The sequence below is a fragment of the Notamacropus eugenii genome, chromosome 2 (assembly GCF_028372415.1).
Source record: "Notamacropus eugenii isolate mMacEug1 chromosome 2, mMacEug1.pri_v2, whole genome shotgun sequence".
Taxonomy (NCBI): Eukaryota; Metazoa; Chordata; class Mammalia; order Diprotodontia; family Macropodidae; genus Notamacropus; species Notamacropus eugenii.
The window spans coordinates 94457426-94480067 of NC_092873.1; the positions used below are offsets into that span (position 1 = coordinate 94457426).

The 22642-nt window shown below is 41.1% G+C and overlaps 1 protein-coding gene across 3 annotated transcripts; it reads right to left on the reverse strand.

The window, feature by feature from the left end:
* Window positions 1-708: 708 nt before the first annotated feature.
* On the reverse strand, window positions 709-18984 carry PPIL1 (peptidylprolyl isomerase like 1). Of its 3 annotated transcripts, none has more exons than XM_072641951.1 (4): window positions 18131-18389; window positions 6579-6733; window positions 3096-3164; window positions 709-2494 (listed from the first exon to the last, which is right to left on the reverse strand). In XM_072641951.1, the coding sequence occupies exons 1-4, from the start codon at window positions 18184-18186 to the stop codon at window positions 2274-2276; spliced, it is 501 nt and encodes a 166-aa protein (XP_072498052.1). In that variant the 5' UTR covers window positions 18187-18389; the 3' UTR covers window positions 709-2273. The 3 variants fall into 3 exon arrangements, with proteins under 3 accessions (XP_072498052.1, XP_072498054.1, XP_072498053.1); XM_072641953.1 differs by lacking the exon at window positions 18131-18389 and adding an exon at window positions 18408-18984 and having other exon boundaries at window positions 1808-2494; XM_072641952.1 differs by lacking the exon at window positions 18131-18389 and adding an exon at window positions 17639-17771 and having other exon boundaries at window positions 1808-2494.
* Window positions 18985-22642: the final 3658 nt, after the last annotated feature.

Genomic DNA, 22642 nt, shown 5'->3' on the forward strand with positions numbered 1-22642 from the left:
ACAACACTTCTCTTAAATGGCTGTGTGAGGGGTGGGGGAGGGGGTGGCAAAGTGCTCTAGAAATCCGAGTTCAGCCTGACTCTCACTCACCTCCAGCACACCTACTCAAAGCTCTCCGTTGCACAGCCTGCTCCCACATGTAAGCCTCCAGTTTAGCCCATTCACAGTTCAGCCTGACTCTCACTCACCTCCAGCACACCTACTCAAAGCTCTCCATTGCACAGCCTGCTCCCACATGTAAGCCTCCAGTTTAGCCCATTCACAGTTCAGCCTGACTCTCACTCACCTCCAGCACACCTACTCAAAGCTCTCCGTTGCACAGCCTGCTCCCACATGTAAGCCTCCAATTTAGCCCATTCACAGTTCAGCACTTCAAGGACTTTTTTTTAAATGATGTTACTTGGAAAGCAAAGCATCTACTGGGAGTAACAAAAGAAGATTAAAAGATGCAGTCTTGCCTTTGAGGAGCTTAAGGGGGGAAAGGGGAACACTTCACAAGCACACCACCAGCCTCATCAGCGCAAGGTGAAAACGTGCAGCAGCAGATTGCCTGGGAGCTAAATGAATAGCTCAGGCCCCTCAGCGGAGTCTATCTCCCACAATCTAAATGTAATTCCCCCTCACAGACACACCAGCAGATACCACGTGCATTCTCCTTCCTCGGGTCTGCCCTCCTGTTCTAAATATGAGCCACTCCTGAGCGGAACATCTCTGGAATACTTTTATTGCTATTGTTATTAAGGAAGTTCTGTATTTCCACTATTGCTCACAAGAGATTCCTAAACCTAAAAACAATGTAAAATCTCCAAGATACGAACTTTTACAGTAATCTGAGCTTACTGATGTGACGATGATGACTGCATTAGGGTATTACAAATGAGAATGCACAGAGCAACCACCTATTTTTTGTGGTGTTTTCCATGTAGTATTATAATATTAACTCCACCCCCCCAATCCCTACCCGCATAAAACGAAATGTACATTTTAAAAGCTAAGTGGACAAAGGTTCTGGTTTAAAGTAGTCAAGGTGATGATGTCTTTCACCTCTAGGCAACTGCGTTTAGAAGAAAATTTGTAATTCAGAGAAATATGGGAAGACGTATTTGAATTATGAAGTCAGCAGAACCAGGAAAACAACATATGCAATGACTATAATGATGTAAATGGAAAGAATACAGGTCCACTGAGTGCTGTATAATGATCATAACCAAACCTGGCCTCAAAGAGATGAGAAATGCACCTCTCTCCCTTCCAGAGATGGAGGCACTCCATGGTGGGGAACCCTCGATGTCCTATCAGGTGATTGATGGCTTGGTGAGTTTGGATGAACGGCTTCTTCTTGCTTTTTTACTCTTGGTTACAAGGGATTGTTCTCGGGGATGAGGGAAAACACATTCAGAAATGAAGGTGACGTAAAACAAACAAGTGAAGAGAATCCACAGTCTACCATTATGTCCACTGAAGACCTCATTTTCTTACTGGAAAATGAGGAGTTAAAACAATTTTTTTTCTTTGAATGAAACTCATTTCAAATTAGTCATATACAAACCTTCCCACCTAACAGTCTCTTAGAAATCTGATTCTTTTCTCTACTGGAAGCATTATCCATTAGGCAAAAAATCAGTATGATTTCATTTGGAGTGTGAATATTAGAAACAATATTGTTTATGCCCAGGATTTCAAAAAATATATGTGTGTATAGAAAGTGTTTGAACACAAATATGCATATTTGTTGACAGATATATAACAAACATAGATTCCTACACACACACGCACGCACGCATGCATGTACACTTGCACACAGAAATAAGATTACAAATTCTGTTGCCTTTAGTCACCAAAGTCAAGGAGTAGGACTCCTTGGAAAAAGATTAGGATTAGAATGAGTAAGTCTCTATGTACCAGTATCTCCTGATTCTACTTAATTTTTTCCCAGATAATCAGAAGAAAAAAATACAGGAGAGAACAGTTTTGGTCAATTGCACTAACAAGTGTATGTACAATGGCTTTGACATTTACGTCCAAGGAGAAGGAGAGAAGCGTCCTGTTAATTAAAATGCACTTTCATCTCTAGTCCATCTGAGACATGGCTTAATCTGCAAGACAAAACAAACTAGATGGCCAAATCCAACAACGACTCGAAAGCAAATAGATGAGAATGCAGAGGCCATTTTGTTCTGTTGTCCACAGGCTATGTAAGGACTGGCCAGCTGAGAAATCTCCAATGAAACTCACTGGGACTGGCCAGAGATGTATCTGCCTACATTTCACTTTTATCCCGATGGGTAAGCCTTGATAATCTTCACATCATCAACAGGACGGTCCTGGGCATTTGTCTCTACCATGCCCACTCTATTCACCATTCCTATGCCCTGACACACTCGGCCAAAAATGGTATGCTTCCCATCAAGCCACTGGGTAGGGGCCAAGGTGACAAAGAACTGGCTGCCATTGGTGTCTGGCCCTGCATTGGCCATTGCAAGAATTCCAGCCCCTAAAAGAGAGAAAAAAGGAAAAGCAGTAATGAACCTCAGAGCTTCACAATGCAACGATTAAAGATTCCAAAAGTCACAGCTTTAATTCTGGTCTTTGTTATATCTCACTTAGGCTCTCTTCAACTTTCTTCTCCCTCCAAAATCCCCAGTTTTATCAGGCTATCTTAGACTACCTCCCTTCTTTCTCTTCTGAGTCCCCAACCCATCCCCATTCTTAGATGAGTAAATACTTGTCCAGCAAATACATTCAAATTTGCTTTCATCAGACGTTCTGCCTTCTTTCTATTAGCCAGCCTCTCCTCCCTACCACCCTACATCAGCAAATCCTCTCTTTGGACAGCTTCTAAATTCCTACCAATAGCAGCACTGAACAAGTAGTTAGAGACAAAGACACCTCAGACTAGCTCTTCACACTACTCAGCAGGCCATGAGGAGATGTCTTTTCTCAAGTCTGCCATTTTCCTTTTGTGACACCAAGGCCGAGCAGCTGCCAGGCACCAGGCTAATCTCCCAGTCACCTAGACTGACAGCCAAAGGAAGAGCTTTTTAAACTGTGAAATCCACTTCCCTGCCCCTGCTGTCTGGTCAGATGATACACACCTGTGAATTTCAACTCAGGGTGAAGTTCATCTTCAAATTGTTTGCCATAGATAGACGCACCACCTCTACCTGCCCGGGAAGATAACAAACAAATTAACCACACAACCTCACAACAGGAAAGAGATGAGCCAAGGTCAAAGGCCCTTCACTCAAAAGAGAAGGAAAAATTAATGAGAAGTCCAAGCTTCACCCCATACCTCCCCTAGACTTATTTAAAATGATATAGCTCAGCAGGGGAAAGAACCAAGTTCTCATTATAAAACATACAAACCGGAGCAGCCACAGTGGATTCATCGAACACCATCATTAATGGCCTGGATGGTGGAATAAAAGGGAGCATCAGCACAGAGGAGCAAGAGGCACATAAACAAGCAGCAACACAGAGGGTGAGAATTACTGTGACCTTTGAGCTGAAGTGGTGAAAATCAAATAACATGAAGTTCAGAGGGCAGCATGTTTGGGGAAAGAAACAGGTTAACACAAAACAGCTAACATGACCAGTGAAAAACCTTTGCCAGACGGTTGCCTGAACATCACAGTACAAAGCGATATACAGATTTACATGGTCCTTATCCTCCAAGAGCTTCTAATAATTTATAGAAACCTCAATAGATATAAAAATAATAAAAAGCCATCTAAATGTCCCAGAGGACCATGAGTCATACAAGAGCTCAGCAGGCTGTTTTTCATCAGAATGATACTGTAGGTATGAAGAAGTCTGAGTATATAGGAGCCACGAAGATATTGTATTTAACACATACTTGGTATGGTTTGACTCTTACTATATCCAGCTCGGACCTTCAAAGTCATCATTCTATTCCATTCCAACATAAAAGCTGTTCCTTTTCAAAACAAGCAGCATTGACAACTACCAAGACAACTTTGAAAGACTTTCTGAACAACACAAGGACCAATCAAGACTCCAGAGGACTTATGATGAAACATGCTACCCACCTCCTGACAGAGAGAATGGATCTGGGGTAACGAACGAGCCATTTAAAATTAATTTTGAAAAAGACAGAACAAAACACTAAAACAAGCAGGATTTGCAGCAGAACATCAGAAAGACAGATGATCCCAACAATATCCCTACTACTCCCATTTAGGGGTAAGGGAAATCACATGTAGGGGGCTAGGTTGAAAAGGTAAGTAAATTCTAGAAGCTGCAACAAATGTTTATACATAAATCAATTAATAAAAACCCAATAGTAAGATTTAGTCTTTTATAACCTTTATATTTATTTATATATTTATATATTAATATATTTATATATATTAACTTTTATAACTCTAATTTAACATGGCTAAAATAGAAATAAATACCCTATCAAGACAATCAGGCAAAAAACCTTTGTTGTATGTTTATCGTGTTACAGAGCCTCACTATTTTTGTTCAGTTGTTTCAGTCATATCTGATTCTCTGTGATCCTATTTGGGGTTTTCTTCCTTCTCCAGTTCATTTTACAGATGAGGAAACTGAGGCAAACAGGTCAAGTGACTTGCTCAGGGTCATACAGTATCTGAGGCCAGATTTGAATTCACAAAGACAGTCTTCCTGACCCCAGACCTGGCACTCTATCCACTGTACCACCTAGCTGCCCATACAGTCTCATATAATGTCCCTTAAGGAGACACAATCTATCAGTACTATGCTATTCCTAAAAATGTTTATGAAAGATGGAAGTGGAAAGGAAAAGGACCTTCATTCTCCTTGGCCTCAGGACACCCATAATCCATTAAGGCCTCAAAGAACCTTCTGGTGAAACAAGTGTCCCTTCTTTCTTAACCCTCCACTCTTCTGGCTGTTAACTGACTGACCCCCACCCCTACTCCACCTCTGTGGGAGGGAACCCAGAATCCTCTCTTCTATTCTTACCAAGGATAGCCCATCCTACTTCTACTACAGCCACCATCTCCAGAGGCCCTTTCTTTGTGCTCATTTCTCTTTCCTTTCCTTCCTTTCCCCATATACTCAAGACCACAACAGCCTATTTCTACAGTTTATTTACATAGGAAAAGATGTATATATATAAATTCAGAAATAATGCACCAAGTCAAAAGTTTTACATAAAAGACACTCCACCTGGGTCCAGACCAGGTGTCTCTCATCTAAGTTCTCTCAGCCTGGCCTTCATGATTGCCCTCTGAACTAGGAATGGCACCACTGCACTGACCCCCCTCCTGGACCCAGATGAAAACATGGCATCTTCTTTCCTATTCCTAAGGTGCCTAAGCTCAGTCCAGAGAGCTTAGCAATTTGGGCTTTTTAATCCATTCTTCCAGGACCACCAGGAAGCCTGTGAATGGGCTTGGATGGCAAACTTCAGACACTCTATCCACAGTACAGAGATATCAGTTTAGATGACTGGCTATGCTTGACCATGACACCAAAGGGCAATGAAATACAAGTTTGTATTTCAGAAAAGTCACCCTCAAGGTTCAAAACAGTCACCCCCATTCTTTACACAGCACATTCACTTCCACAGTTTCAGCGACTATCTCTAGTTGACAACTCTGAAATCTGTATCTCCCAGCTAGTTTGAAGGTGTCAGCTTCCCACAGTACAGCTCCCCTGAAGTGCTAAGTTGGAGGGAACAGCAGCACATTTCTAAAACTACCCTCACTATCTTCCTCTTCAGACCAGCTCCCAATCCCACCTCCCTATTTTCCTGTATCATACTAACATTTTCTCAATCCCTCAGATTCCAACTTCATTTAGCTTTGAAGTTTTTTTCTGTCCTATACTCCCCATACACAGTCAGTCACTAGTCCTTTGCATTCTTTCTTCACTGCTGTTCTCACTGCTACCCCTCTAGAACACCTACATTCCTGCAAGGCTCTCCCAGCTAGCTTCCCTCCCTCTAGTTTCACCCCCTCTTTCTCACCATCTCTAATTCACTGTCTAATTCACTAATACATGTCGAGTTGATCTTAATGTACGCCATGCATACCATGGTCCCACCCTTCTGTCTCTGGGTCTTTGCTCCTGCTCTTACCCCAGCCTCCTGTTAATCCAAATTTTATCATTTCTTCAGTTTACAACTCATCTACTCCATGAAGGCTTCACAAGCTAAACCCTACCACAACCTTTCCCTTTCCATACACTCCTTCAACTCTCCTCTAAACAGAGTCTATGCCATATTAGACATTGTCTTAGTACATCTCAGCTCCTCAGGCAGGTTTTAAACTCCTTAAAGGTGGGAACCACAGCATCTATTTCTCTGGAATAATGAACCTGTTGTAACATTTTAAGTCTTTAGAGGACATAATACTACTTTTAATCATAGTTGGTGGCTTTTCTTTCTTCTTCCCATTTGTTCTGAGGTCTACACCAAGAAAATGTATACAGTTCTCAAGTCAGTTGGTTCTAGAGTAATTCTAAGGCATATGTAGCAGGAAGAGATCAGCCCCAGAAACAACAAAACCTCTCAGGAGCTGGAATAAACTATTGTCTCCGTGTAACATGATTAGTTTTGGCCATACCTGTTCCTGTAGGATCACCACCTTGAACCATGAAGTCTTTGATGATCCTATGAAATTTGGTGCCATTGTAGTAACCACGTCGAGCCAATTCTGCGAAGTTTTTACAGGTCTTGGGGGCATGTTTCCAATACAGCTCCAGCACAATTGTCCCCATGCTACAAGATACAAAGATACCAAGAGTCAAGATGTAACCAACAACTCTACTGGCAGTTCAGATTCACATCTAGCATGCTGACAAAGCATGGGGAAAAAATTACTATTGGATCTCATGTTTGGCAAAAAAGTGGTTTCAGTTTTCACTAACAAAAAAAAGCATATCTCACTTTGGTAAAGCAAACAGGTAAAATAACAAATAAGAAGAGATTCACAATTCTGATATATACACACATATAAACATAAAGTTCCCTCTCCAAAGATTCAGAAGTTTGTATATGCATGTTTACTTTTGTGCATTTATATACACGTATATATATACATATACATATGCATATATATACACACATATTTATGAGCATATAACTATACACACATAACTATAATTCAAGTACTTAAATTACTCAAATAACTGCATTTTCTTCCTCTACTCAAGTCGTAAGAGTGATCTGTAAAGGCTTCACAGAGAGTTGGATTTGTACTGGATTTCAAAAGAGGAGCAGGGGTCAGGTAAGAGGGTGACCCAGAAGAGAGGGTTATGAATTTTTAAAGGCCACACCAGTAGAGTCCAAGTTCTGGCAGGTTCAACCAAACCAAAATTTTTTCCAGTATGGTTCCAGTGGCAGACTGAAGAAGACCCAACTCCATTACATAAGAGAGCATCAAAGGTAGGTTGGCCACAAGATGATGAATTCTTTGGTCAAGGCAGCCCATTAAAAAGAGAATACTGAATAGCCTTCAGTTCTTTATTGCCTGTAGTGCAGGGATGAGAGCAGAGAGGTAGAAAAGGGGTCAAAGACACTGAGAATCACAGTTTCTAGACCGTCTATAAACATTAATTTAACTGTTGACATTCTAAATGTAAAATGCTCCAGTAACCAAATGTACATATTCCTGTAGCAACTGAACACCACAAGTGCTAGATATGAAAGCAGAAGAATGAAACTGCAGATAAATGAATGGATAGCTTAGGGTTCCTTAGGAAAGGCAAAACAAAAGGACAGAGTTGGTTCTACCATACTTCCAAAGGCAACAAGTATCTTCATTTCACTTTGCAGGGCTTATGATGAACATATGCAAAAAAGGAAAAGAGAGAGAGAGAGACCACCCACCACGAAGGTGACTGAACCTTAAGCAATGACATCTGTTGCGCAGGATGAAGAGATAAAGAAAAATGATCAAGAGCCAAACAGGAGCTTCCAACACAAGATAGTATATATCTTAATACTTAGTGACTGGAATGTAAAGACAGCCACAGGGATGACAGCTAAAAATACATTGGAAAACAAAGATTCGTGATTAAAAAATTAGAGAAGTCAAAAGCTTACAGACTACTCAAATATCTCAAGCCCATGTGACATGAATGCTTTCTTCAAGAAAAGCAAACTGGAATCTCTAGTCTTGTACCCACCTCACCACCACAACCCCCATGAAAAATGTATATATCTTGATAGGAAATCATTATGGTAAAGGTCAAAATCAATACCAAATTATAAGAAATTTCCAAAATGAGAAGACACCGTATACAATTCTGAAAACTGACTAGTTTTCAGACAAGCTATTGATGCCAAAGAAATGTAAGTGGATATTTCATAAGATCATAGATTTACAGCTAGAAGGGATTTCCTGAGGTTATTTTGTTCAATTAGACTACCACCTAGAGAGGAAAAGAAATCAACTGCTCTATTAATATTTCCTACAAAAGTTTTAACAATGTAAAGCAATCAGCACAGTGAGGAGGAAATAGAGAGCTCAGAATCCATTTCAATCAGCAAATGCTTGGTCTTCTTGTCAAGTGGAGAGAAAACAATAACTAAGGGCAACTTTAAGTAGGACTATAACATTATTTGCAAAACTTGACATAGAGGTACAATGTTACAAGCAGTAGTAGAGCCATTACATCTAAACTCTTATAACTTCAGTTCTAAACGTGTTATAAGAGGAAGAAGATGTCCACACCAATGCCTCTCTCCATCATCACAAATCCTGAGAAGGTAGAGGCCCCAAAGAATATTCATGGTAGCAAATTTTCACTTCCAGATCCCCAAATCCCAGCGCTTGAGTCACTATCTCCTGAAACAAAAATCTCCCCTTTTCTTGGTATCTCTCCCCATCCTCTTGTCCCCATGTCTTCAACATCTTCTGGATCTCTCATCTACAGCTTGATTTTTTAAAAAATCTACTTTCTTGTGCTTACAGAATCCAGCTCTCTCCAGAAGACACCGAATACCTGGTCAAACTCTCCAGTGAGGGCAGCTCAAAGAGCTGGCATACACCTTGCTCCCCAATGTCGCTTCCAAACTAACACCATTATTCAGGATCTTTATTCATTCATCTCTATTATCTAATCTAAATCCTCAGTGTTGTGATCTGACCTCTAATTCATTCTCCCTTCTTTCCAAATGAGCTCAATATCTGGCTCACAATCTCCCTCCAATTCAAACGCTGTTTTCATATTTAGAATTTCAGTTCACACAATGATATCCCTTCAAGACACACTGGTTTCTAAGTTCATTAACTCCAACATTCATAATCTAAAGCCTCACTTTTTCTCAGCCTAAAATATATATTGTCTTGTGTTGGAAGCTCATTTGGCTCTTGCTCATTTTTCTTTATCTCTTCATCCTGTGCAGCAGATGTCACTGCATAAGGTTCAGTCACCTTCGTGGTGGTTTCTCAGGGATGATCACACCTAAGACTTCATCATCATCCATGACTGTGCTGCTTCCCTGATTCTGAATTTCAGAAATTCCCATCTCCATCTCTGATGACATTCTCCTGTCCTTTCATCTTTCCCTCTGACAAGCTCCTCCTAAACCTATTCTTCATTCTCACCACCCTCTTCAGTGCCTTCATCCTTGCCTGTTCTCCCAGTCTAGCATCTCCTGCTATGGTCTCATTTTCCTTTCTTCAATCTTCACTCTAAAACTGACCAGCTCAATTCTACTCCCATGCTCCTGCCTTCTCCCATTGCTGATCACATTTAGGCAATTCCCAATCCTTGCAACTTTTCCAGAGCCACTCCTTAGCCACTCAAGGAGGACTACCAGTAGTCTCCACCATGCCAAATGAGACCACCACAATTTCATGCTAACAAATCTCAACTGGGTCTTCACTACCCATCAAAATTTAAAATTCTTCCTTGATTGAATCTCAGTTCCAATCCACTCAGTAGCTATTCTGAAATCTTTTCATCTTTCCTCAAGCCCTCAATGCCTTTGCTGATTCTCATGTCTATTTTGTAGACAAAAAATAGGCTATCCACAGGGAGATTGCTCTTCTCCCTTACTACATACCTCAAAATCCCTCTATATCTTTACCCATATTTCCCCTCCTTTACTCCTATTTCTGAGGAAGATGTGGCCCTTTTCCCTACCAATACCAGGGGGCCCAAAAGACAAGTCTTTTTTTATCTTCAATCTCTATCTACTACACTTCTTCCACTCCCATATTTCTACTGAGATCTATATTTGATTTACATATATTCTCTCTTTCACTGCCAGACTCCTTAAAAAAATATATACACCTGATGCCTGCTCCCCCCACTTCCTTCTCTACCAATAATTTCTCAATCCTTTGCAATCTGCTTTTTGATCCTACCATTTGACAGAATGGTTCTCCACAAAGTTACCGATATTCTCTTTATTGCTAAATCCAACAGCATTTTCAAAGTCTTCATAGTCTTTGACCTCTCTGGCCATTCCCTTGCTCTCAAACACTTTTGTATCCCTTGAATTTCATAAGATTGTACTCTTCTGATTCTTCTCTTTTCCTGTAAGACCTGTTGCTGTTTGTCCTTAGTTCTGGAAGAGGACCATGACCTCAGGGAGAGGATGCCATGACAAGCAAGTGAACTGGATTTAAGTGAGGGAGGGTTATGCAAAGTCACCAGCCTCACTTTCTCCTCTGCAGCCATCTGGGTCCAGTAGTAATACATCAATCAGGACAACTGGAGATAGCCCAGAATGCAGTGGAGGACACCCTGGGCTTTTCAAGCTAAGGTCTTTAACAGGTCTCAGTTTGACTGAGGTAATGCCCATTCAGTGATTAAGGCTTAATAAGAATTGAGGCAGAGAATGGTCTCTTTACTTACTAAAAATCTAAAAAATAAACAGATAAATGAATGAATGAAAAATTTTAAATTGTTCTGGGAGGGGAAGACCCTCAGGGTTTCTAACCAAAACAGAAACAACTGCTATTTTCATTCACTCTGAGCCAATCAGAGTCCAAAGAATGATCAACTAAGTTCTGCCCAGAGACCTATAACTGGCCAGTCAATGAGAGTCAGAGTGATTTGTGGTTAAGGCTGATTATAAAAAAAAAAGTTTCAGAAATTAAAATTTACATTCCCTTTGGGCAGAGCACTCACAGGTAAGGGTGTGATACCCAATGTGGACAGAGGGAAAGGGAAAGGGTTAGGATTAGAGTCAGAGGTGGAGGCATTTAGGGTTAGGTGAGAGAGGAGAGGGGAAAGGAGAGGGGAAAGGAGAGGGGAGAAGGGAAAAGGGAGAAGGGAAAAAGGAGAAGGGAGAAGAGAAAAGAAAGTCAGTGTTGTCCAAATGATCAGTTCCAGTTTGGTCCCCAGTGGGTGGCCCCTTTCGTACTCACAGAGGTTACTGTTTGTCCTTCATTCTTGAACAGAACCAAGATGTCAGGGAGGTGATGCCAAAACCTGTAAGACTACTCTTTCTCAGTCTCCTTTGTTAATAATCACCATTCATGTGTCATACCAATCAAATTATTTTATAGAGCTAGAAAATATAATAACAAATTTATCTGGAGGAACAAAAGGCCCAGAATACCAAGGGAACTGATGAAAAGAAATGCAAGGGAAGGTGGCCTATCCATATCAGATCTAAAACTGTATTATAAAGTAGCAATCATCAAAACTACTTGGTACTGGCTAAGAAATAGGGCAGTGAATCATTGCAATAGGTTAGGTACACAAGACGTGGTAGTCAGTGACTATAATAATCCACTGTTTGGTAAAACCAAAGACTCCAGCTTCTGGGATAAGAACATACTATTTGACAAAAAGTGATGGAAAAATTGGAATGTAGTATGGCATAAATTAGGCATAGATCAACATCTTATACCGTATACTAAGACAAGGTCAACAGGGGTACATGACTTAAGACATAAAGGGTGATACTATAAGCAAATTATGAGAGCAAGGATTATAGTTTTACCTGTCAGATCTAGAGAATAGAAGAATTTATTAATAAATAAGAGATAGAGATTATGAAATGCAAAATGGATAATTTTGATTATATCAAATTACAAAGTTTTTGCACAAACAAAGCGAATGCAATCAAGATTAGAAGGGAAGTAGAAAGCTGGGAAACAATTTTTACAGCTAGTGTCTCTGATAAAGGCCTCATTTTAAAATATACAGAGAAATGAGTCAAATTTACAAGAATACAAATCATTCCCCAATTGATAAATGGTCAAAGGATATGAAGAGGCAGTCTTCAGATACTCATATGAAAAAAATGCTCTGATCACTATGAATTAGAGAAACACAAATTAAAACACATCTGAGATATCACTTCATACCTAGCAGATTGGCTAACATGACAAAACAGAAAAATGATAAAGGTTGGCAATTATGTGGGAAAATTACATTGTTGGTGGAGCTGTGAACTGATCCAACCATTCTGGAGAACAATTTGGAACTATACTCAAAGGGCTATAAAACTGTGCATACCCTTTGATCCAGCAATACCATTTCTAGCTCTGTATTCCAATGAGTATACAAATGGGAAAAGGACCACATGGTCAAAAATATTTACAGTAGCACTTTTGTGGCAGCAAAAAAAAAAAAAAAAGGAAATTGAGAGGATGCCCATCAATTGAAGAATGGCTGAACAAGTTATGGTATTGTTCCATAAGAAGCAGAAAAACTTCAGAAAAACCTGAAAAGACTTACATGAACTAATACTGAGTGAAATGAGAAGAACCAGAACACTGTACACAGTAACAGCAACACTGTGTGATGACTGACCTTGATAGGCTTAGCTCTTCTCAGCAATGCAAGGTTCTAAGACAACTCAATTAACAATGGAAAATGGTATCCACATCCAGAGAAAGAACTCTGGAGACTAAATACAGATAGAAATATACTATTTTTCTTTTTGTTTTTTTCTTTCTTATGGTTTTCCCTTTTGTTCTGATTCTTCTTTACAACATGACTAATGTGGAAATATGTTATTTTTAAAAAATCACCATTCATTTCTTGGGCTTTTAGTGTAGGTATTCAGTAGACTCAGTGTTGGGTCTTCTTATCTCAGTACATGGTGATAGAGATTATCAGTTGCATCTCCAAACAGATAATACCTAAATCTACTTATCAGCCTCAAATCTCATTCACTTTCAACCTATTACTAGAAGTCTATACTAGAACATCCAGTTGTATTGCTATTTCAGTGATGTCCAACTCTTGGTCCAACCTCCATCTGGGGTTTTCTTGGCAGAGATAATGAGACATTCTCTTCAGTGAATTCTTGTTTCATCCTTTTAAAATCATTGGTCAGTTTTTCTTCTATTTCCTTCTTCAGCTGTTTCAGGAGAGCTGTTTGTGCATGCAAGCAGTTCATAGTCCCTTCTGAAGTTTCAGATGGAAGTACAGTCTCACTACTGATCTCCTTGGTATTTGTGTTTTGGTCCTTATCCCCACAGAAAGATTCTATTGTTTTTTTCGGCGCTTGTTTTGCTTTGTCTTGCTCATGATGGTGAGGTTTTTGTGTGTTGTAGCCTCTGGTTCTTTCAGTTAGAAGCTGCAAAACTTGGTGTTGAGCTGACTGGTGTGAAAGCGCGTTTTATCTTTTTGTTTTGTGTTTCCCTGATCAACCCTGGGGCTAGCTTGTTGAGTGGGGGGGAGGGGTGGTCTGGTCAAGGGAGATCTCAGCTGAGCTGAGGCAAAGGCAAGCTCAGGGGTTGTTGATCCCGGCTGCCCTATTGTCTTCCCATTTCCCCTGGAGCACTGAGGCACACCTGGATCCTAGCACAAGTTTGAGTTTCTACCTCACCTCCACCCCCACCCCCAGGGCTCCTCTCCTAGCACTGAGGCATGCCTGGGTCCCAGTGTGAGTTTCCGGCCCCTCTCCTTCCAGTTTGCCTCAGCCGCAGTAAGAGGAATCCCCCTTAGCAATTTTCCTAGCCTCACATGCTATGAAACTGTTTGCCCCTCTGCTGATGCCACTGATTCAGGATTTTTCTGAGGAAATATTTTATGGTTCTTTCCAAGTCAACAAGGGAGGAGGAGAGAGCATTTACTGATCACTCCACCATTCTGGCTCCTGGAAGTTCAAGTAGGTGACTTACAAATGTTTAGTCTTTGGGCTGAAAGTCTCAGGAGTGGCTACAGCTGATACCTGGGGCTCAGCAGCTGTCACTTGCTTGGCTCTGCTGGCCTCCAGCCCTGGACTGACACTCTGTCACTACTGCTGCTACCTCAGGCCACCTCAGGGCTTTCCTGCTCAGCCAGACTGCACTGTACTGTGTGCTGTGGGCTCACCCCCATGGAACAGATCCTTCCCCTCGACCCTCCAGTCTGTCCTGGGCTGTGAATCTTCCCCAGTCTGTCTCCTATTGGATTCTGCACCTCCAAAATTTGGTCAGATTCTTTTTTTAGAGGTATCTGAAGGAGTTTGTCTAAGAGCTTAGATCAGTAGTTGCTCTCACTCACTTGGCCATCTTGGCTCCACCCTCTTGGCAGAGATAATGGAGTGGTTTGCCATTTCCTTCTCCAGCTTATTTGATGAGGAAAGTGAGGCAAACAGACGTAAGTGACTTGCCCAGGGTCACACAAGCAAGTGTCTGAGGATGGACTTGAAGGTAGGAGTCTTCCTGACTCCAGACCTAGCACTCTATTTGTTGCACCTAGCTGCCCAGGAAGTCCACAGGCATCTAAAACTCAACATACTTCAAACGAAACTCATTTTCTCACCAAAACCTGCTCCTCTTTCAAATTTTTCTATTTTTATCTGAGTCACCAGTACCATCCCAACCACTAATTAGTAAATTTTGGAGTCAGTTATTTTTGACATTGACGCTGGAATCAGAGCACCTGAGTTCAAGTCTGTATCACTTAACCTCTCTGTGCCTCAGGTTCCTTATTTGTAAAAGGACACTGGACTAGATGACCACTGAGGTCTCTTCCAGCTCTAACTATATAGTCCAATGATCCTTTCCCTCACCCTTCATAACCAATCAGTTTCTAAATCCTGTTGACTGCCTCCATAGCATCTTTCACATCTATCTCTTATTTCTCTCACAACCTTCAGACTCTCCCTTATCACCTAACACTCCTAACAGTATGCCCTGTTTCCAGTCTCTCCCTCCTTCAATCTATCCTATACAAGGCAGCTAAAAGTATCTTCCTAATGTGTAAGTCTGACCCTGTCACTTCCCTGTTCAAAAAGCTCCTGGCATTCCATACTGTCTCCAAGGACAAAATGTAAAACTCTTGTTTGGCATTTAACGTCCTTCTTGCTATGGTTTCCAACCTACTTTCCTGAATTTATTTCAAATTACTCCCTCTCACACATTCTAAATGCCAATAAAACTGGCCTACTTGCTGTCTCCCAATATCTCCCATTTCCATACAAACCATCCCCTATGCCTGGAACACCCTCCCTACTCATTGCCACCTCTCAGCATCCTTGTCCCCATTCAGGACTTAGCCCAGGTGCCAAATCCTACATGAAACATTCCCTTATCTTCCTGGTAGCAGTGCTTCCCCTTCCTCAATTCTCCTTGTGTTTTTTTGTGTACATCTTGTATCTCCCATTAGAATGCACTTTGAAGACTGGAACCTCACAGTGTTTTCTACAAATAAGACATGATCAATGTGTACAGTATACTGAACTGAACATTTCACTAAACAGGAAGATAAGGATGAGCAGCTGGACTAGACAGTACACACAAAGGAATCTGGGCTGGAAATAATACAATTTTGAAAGCACTGAAGGAGAAATATAAGCTATGTAGATATCTGAAATGACATATCCAGGTATTTTTAAAAGTATGAAATATACTGAATGATGGAAATTGGGGGAAAAAAAGACATTGGAAAGGGCATCAATAACTATAAACCCATATGCCTACTTCCTCATCTCTCTAAATGACATACACAAAGCTAAGAAAATATTCTTCATGAAAATATGAACTGCAAACTACCAGACTTCAACAAACTTATTTTTTCTTCTGAAGACACTGGTTAATTCACCCAGGCTGGAAGTCCAGGAGCAGTTAATGGGTTCAGTCCTGCTCTGCTCAGCACGAGAATTTTGATGTGCTCCATTTCCAACCTGCATTAGTTTATCCCATCTTGGGCAATCTGATTCACAGAAGCTCACTATATTAATCCTGAACATAGTGTGGACACTCAATTGGCTCAGCCCACTACAGCTCATAATTCCTGAACTCAAGTAATCTACCAGTCTTAGATTTCTCAATAACAGACTCAATAACCATATATCAGACCATACCTTCACAGCTACACAATTAATAGAAAGGCAGAGAGCAGACAAGTATGACTAATATTTAACTATTGATCATCTTTTTTACAAGTTTAATACAGTAGAGCAAAATGCTGCTTTTAAGGCTCTCCTCCAACAAAAGATTTCTCATATATTTAACTGAGATCAAGAAGAGAAGTGGTGCACAATGGAAAAACATTTGGAAACAACTGGAGTACAAATCACAGCCCTGCCATGCCCTACCTGTGTTACGTTGGGCAATTCACTTAGCCACTCTAGGCATCTCATCTATAAAATAAAAGTGTCAAACTAGATTACTTCTAACATTTTTTCCAACTCCAAATTTCTGAGATCATATGATAAAATCCCTATAGATATAACCACAGATCAATAATCTTCTGACTTTGTATAACAAGTGAAACATTGGTCACTGCCATGAGAGATGTCCTAAGCAATCCAAATGAAAGAGATTCCTTACAGATGGTAAGGTCTTCCAGAAGCTCCAGTTTAAGAGTGACACTGTGTCCACAGTTCCATACTAGAAAGATTCCTCAAACAGAATAAACATTTCAAAGCAATCTGCCTAACAATCCACAAAAGAAAAAAATAAATGAAGACTGCCTATTATCTAAACCAGAGCCGTCAAATTCCTAACGCTATTTTTTTGGTTTTCTTAGTCAATATGCAGCTAGATCTCGCTTTGAGTTTGACATCATCAGTCTAAATTGTGTCATAAAGTTGGATAGAGTTAGTACACCATGAGTACATTTATCTCAGACAAGCATTGCAAATGGAAGTTAAGCTGCGTCCAGAATCAATCAGAAAAAAGAAAATGAGCTAGATGGTATTTGGGGAAATTGTGCAGTGCTTCCAAGGACAGCATCTGATCCCTGAGGCAGAAATCCAGCTGTTTAATAGTAATATTCTTCTGGTGATGCAACACGGCTGCTGATCACAGAACACCACAATCTTCAAAGAATCAAAATTGTGGGTGACTTGAAGGATACTGTAAAGACATGTGACAAACAGAAATAGGCTGCAGCATATTACCACTAAAGAAGAGATGTAAGAGACACCATGCAGAGCCAATAACATGGGCACAGCAAGGGGTAACAACAGATGGACAGCCCACATGCTCCACTGGTACCGGGTAAATGTCCAAAGACCTACAGGAAGTCTCCAGTATGCTAGAAATAATCTTCTTTGTAAGATTTACAGGATGAAGTGTGGATTGCGGATGGATTGCCACTCCAGCCCCTCTCCCTAGGAAGGACCCACAGAGATGACAGTAGACGCATTTACTGAATATGTGGCTTATTAACACTGCTAATGGGACTCCCACCCTCAGATCATCTTAAGCTAGCACTGACAGTAAGGACGCCGGAGACCAGCCAGTTCAATTCTCCATGTTACAAAGGAACCTACCCTTTCGTAACCCCAAAGTCACACTCCCAATCCATCTGATGGCAGAGCAAGACGTCACAAGTCTGGCTTCTCGAAAGGGTCTCGATTTTTCCACATTTATTAAGGGCCTTCTACACACAAGGTGCTGTGCTTTGCTTTGAATGGCCGTCGTTATCCTGGGCTGAAAAGGCCTAGCGGCTGCCTCCTTGAAGTTGGGGCCAGACTATGGAGGGCCTTGAATGCCGCCTTTGGAGATTGGACTTTTACTCTGGGGACTGTGGAGAGTCACTGGCGGGTTTTAAGCAAGGGAATGGCCTGATTTTTACGGCCTTCAGTGCCCCTAGCGCGGCCTGGGACGCGGGCGGAGGCTGCGCGGCGTGCTGGGAAGACGCCGGTCCGGCCTGCCCCGGTCTCGTCCTGCTCTCGTGGCCCACTCCGCCGCCGGTCCATACATCACTGACATGATCACACACGCACACACACACACACACACACACACACACAGAGCCTCACCTGGTCTCCAAAAACACGTTGGGGGGCTGCCAGGAATCTGGCGGCACGGCAGCCATGGTAAAGCCCGCTCAAACTCAACTTCCGGCCCAGGCTCTACGGGGGACTCGCTGCTAAAGAGCACACTTCCGGTGCTACAGCACCGGGTACCGGAGAGGAAGAGGCGGGGTCCTGCATAAATTACGCTTGTTACCAAGGTCCCGGGCGGCTACCCTGCTCTTTCAGTGCTCTGATTGGTTCAAGTGGGCGTGGGAGGCGGAACCTTCCAGGAAATACGTACGTCTATTAGTTGCTTTTCCTCATCAGTCAGTCGTTCGGTCCAATGACTCCACAGCTCTGCTTTCTCCTCCCCCTCCCCACCTCTCCTCCCTTCTCCTCCCTTCTCCTCCCTCCTCCCCATACCCCAGGAGAGGCAGACTGACAAAGAAATGCTGCGGGTTCTTTATCTGCCATTTTCATTCCCCGCTTTCTAGTCTGCTTTTCCTTTCATTCTGTAAACTCCGCCGAGGTGGCCCCCGAGCTGTTTTTAGGCTTCGCGTCCCCAGCGCCTAGCACAGTGCCTAGGACATAGTAAATGCTCGATAAATGCTTGTTTAGTTGAACTGAATATAAGTCAGAGGAAAGAAAAAGAGAAGGGGAAGGAAAGAGAAAGGACGAGAAGGGAAAGGATAAGGGGAGGCAAGGAGGAGAGAGAAGTAAGATGACGGGAGGAAAAGAAACAAGGATGAGCACAGGGAAAGAATGAGAAGTGAAAAAAGCAAAGACGGGAAGAGATAGGGGGCGAGGAGGGGAGGAAAGGAGAGAGAAGAGGGAGAGTGTCGAGAAGATTGGAGTGAAAAGGAAGAGACAAGGAAAAGGGCGACAAGAGAAGAGTGAAGGCGTGAGGAACGGAGCCTCCAGGGGGTGGGGCGCTGTCAGAGTCAAGGAGGGTTTGTGGAAGGGAGGGGGTGTTATTTTAGGCAGGTAGAGAGAAGTTGATGGTGGCTAGACTGGAAGAAAGAGAAGGGCTAACCCATCTTTATCTGCAAGCCAGTTAAAGGCAGGGATCTTGGGGAGAGAGATTTTACTCACCATATTCCCGGACTACGCAGTTATTTATAAAGATGACAGTGCCCAATTGCTCCCTACCTTGTCCAAATGCTCTACGTACAATAGAGCAAATAAGACATAAGCCTCCATTTTCACATATCATACCCAGAAGGAAAAAATTAATTATTAAAAAATTAACTCAAAAAGGAAAAAAAAATGTGGAAATAGAACCTGCTCTGGAGGGTGGATAATGTCATATTACTGAAAATTTCTGGGTCAGACCTTCTGATCATCCAGCCTGGTGCTGTTTGATGGACACTAAGGCAATGACACAAAAGCACTCATTCTCCTCAGTCTCAAAAGTCAGGAGCAGCTGAATAGGGCATTGGCCCTGAAGTTAGGAGGTCCTGAGTTCTAATCCAGCCTGAGACACTAGCTGTGTGACCCTGGGCAAGTCACTTAACCCCACTGCCTAAAAAAAAGTCAGCAAGCATTTATAAAGTGACTACAGTGTGCAAGTACTGTGCTAATAATGACTGAGAGTACAAAGAAAGGCAAAAACAGTCCTTGTTCTCAGGGAGCTCACATTCTAATGATGGAAACGTAAACAACCGGATATACGTATGATGTGTTAGTATATAAATCAAGTGACATGTCAAAATCTTAGTTTTCTCTTTGTAGCAAGTATTCTCTAGCCTCACTCTCCCTAAACAAGGATGGTTGTTATATCTACCCCTCAGGGTTCTAGTGATACCCTGATGGGATGGGGTATCCTTTCTTTAATGCCATTAGCTGAACACCTCATTTGGTGTATGTTCCCCTTTCTGTTAGCTACCAATGACTAGCACCCAAATTCCATTTAACCAATTAACATCAATTAATTTTTACAAAAGGATATTTACTTCATACACAGAAATACAAGCGTTTGCACCTAGCATGCTCTTACATGTTACCTCTGTCTCTGGAGAGAGGGGGTTCAAACTTCACAGTTTTTTCTACATAGCATTGATCCCACCAATTTTACATCCAAATTCAGCATTGGTATCAGATATGTCCTAATCTCAGTTTCCACTGAGCTGGGTTCCAAGGGTTGATCTTCACTCCTTGGTACAACAATGTTAGCTAGCTGCTAGCTAGCTGGTTTTCAGCATGAACTAGACTCCTGGATTCCCAGATTCACTGAGTTCAGGTGGCTCACCCTCATTCCATATAAGAAAGAATTTTTTTAAGGAATAAAAGAAAGAGGAGGAAAAAGTTCAGCAAAATTAATCAGTACAGTGACATGTTTCCCTCATTCCTTTTGCAGAGACATATGGTCTACGGATGTAGAACATTTTCAGATATTTTCAGAAGCAGGGGAGGTATACTCAAGGTGAATCAACTTGTTGTCCATGCTGGAATTAATGTTTCATATCCTTCCTCTGCTGTGAAGTAAGCCTCTTTTGGTTAAATATTAGATAGACTATGAGTGTCTGGTTTTCTTTCAGTCTTAAAGCTAAACTACCAAGAGACTTGGCCTGAATCGAGCCTCTCCTACAAAATGCTACATTGCCTCTCAAATGTGAGAATGAATATGAGAGATATGGAGGATGTGACTCCAAGGTTTTAAGCTTGAATGACTGAATGGTACTGCCATCAACAGAAAGAGAGAAATAGAGAGTAGGGGAAGGTTTGGGGAGAAAGATGGTGAATTCAGTTTTGGGGCAACTTGATTTTGAACTGCTGGTGGGACATCCAGGTGGGGATGTTTAGCAGTGAATTCAGAAGTATTTGTAATCTAGGTCTTGGCTAGAGATGTCAATGTAAGGAAGGTGCCCCACTGAATTTTAGAAAAATTGAAATTTGGAAGGAGTAAAAGACAGAGATATTGAAATGGGGGAGTGTTTGTGCATTTTACTTACCAAATCCAGCTGGAAGACATAGAGAAATTCCATTCAAAATAACTACAGAATATATAAAATACTTGGAAGTTTGTTTGCCAAGACACATACGATCTATACGAGTGCAACTATAAAATATTCTTTATGGAAATGAATGGGCTTAAGTAATTGCAGAAACATTAATTTCTCATGTCTAAGCCATGTTGCTATAATATAAAAACAATACTGTTTATTGTTCCAGTGCTATACCATTCAAACTAATAAATGATCATTTTATAGAGCTAGAAAAAATAATAAAATTCATCTAGAAGAACAAAAAGTCAGTAATCTTAAGGGGAAAAAATGAAAGAAGAAAGAAGTTAGTCTAGCAGTACCAGCAGTAATCATGAAAGTGATTTGGTATCAGTTAAAAAAAATAGAGAGATCAATCAGTGGAACAATTAGGTACACAATACGCAGTAGCAAACAAACAGTAGCACAGTGTTGGTAAACCCCAAGATTCTGGCTATCGGAGTAAGAACTTTTCAAAAACTGCTAGGAAAAACAGAAAGCAGTCTGACAGAAAGTATTTATGTAACAATATCTCATATTGTATACCAAAATAAGTTCCAAATGGATATTATAATAGAAATAAATGGTAACAGTATACACAAATTAGAGGAGCAAGGAAGAAATTTACCTTTCAGATCTATGGCAAAAATAAGAATTCATGACCAAATAAGGGTTAGAGAGGAGCATAGGAGATAAAATGGACGATTTTGATTATATAACATTAAAAAGGTTTTGCTTAAACAAAATTCATGCAGTTAAAATTAGAAGGGAGGCAGATGATGGGGGTCGGGGGTGAGGAGAGCAGGAATCTTTGAAGCAAGTTTCTCCAATAAAAGACCTATATCCAAAATATATACGGAACTGATTTAAATTTATGTAAACAGGAGCCATTCCCCAATAGAAGAATGCAAACAAGCAGTTTTCAACAGAAGAAATCCAAATTATTAACAATCATATGAAAAGTGCTCCAAACCACTGATATTTAGAGAAATGCAAATTAAAGAAGCTTTGAGGTTCCATTTCATACTATCAGCTTGGTGAAGATACAAAAAAGAAAACTGGCAATTGTTGAAAATGCTATGGGGAAACAGGCACACTAATGCACTATTAATAGAGCTGTGAATTGGTCCAGCTGCCCCAACAATTTGGAATTATGCTCCAAAGTCACTAATATATGGATACCATTTGACCCTGCAATACCAATATTAGACCTATTCCCCAAAAAGAGGAAAGGAAAAGGAAAAGTAGCCACGTGCACAAAAACATTTATAGCAGCCCTTTTTATGGTGGATCAAACTAGAGAGTGTTAAAATTGATTATCTGAAATAAAAAGGAAACTGAGGACAAAGCTACTAGTCATCTATGATTTAACTTGCAAAGCTAGCATTTATATATCAAACCAGGTCACTTGGCTCCTCAGAGATCAGAGACAAGGAGTGATTTACAGAGATGGTTTTCATAAAAAAAAAAGAATTAGAAAAATTACTGAAACTTCTATTGGACAAGGAAGGTCACTTGACTAGTTAACTTCTCACAGATTTTTTTATTCTTGTGC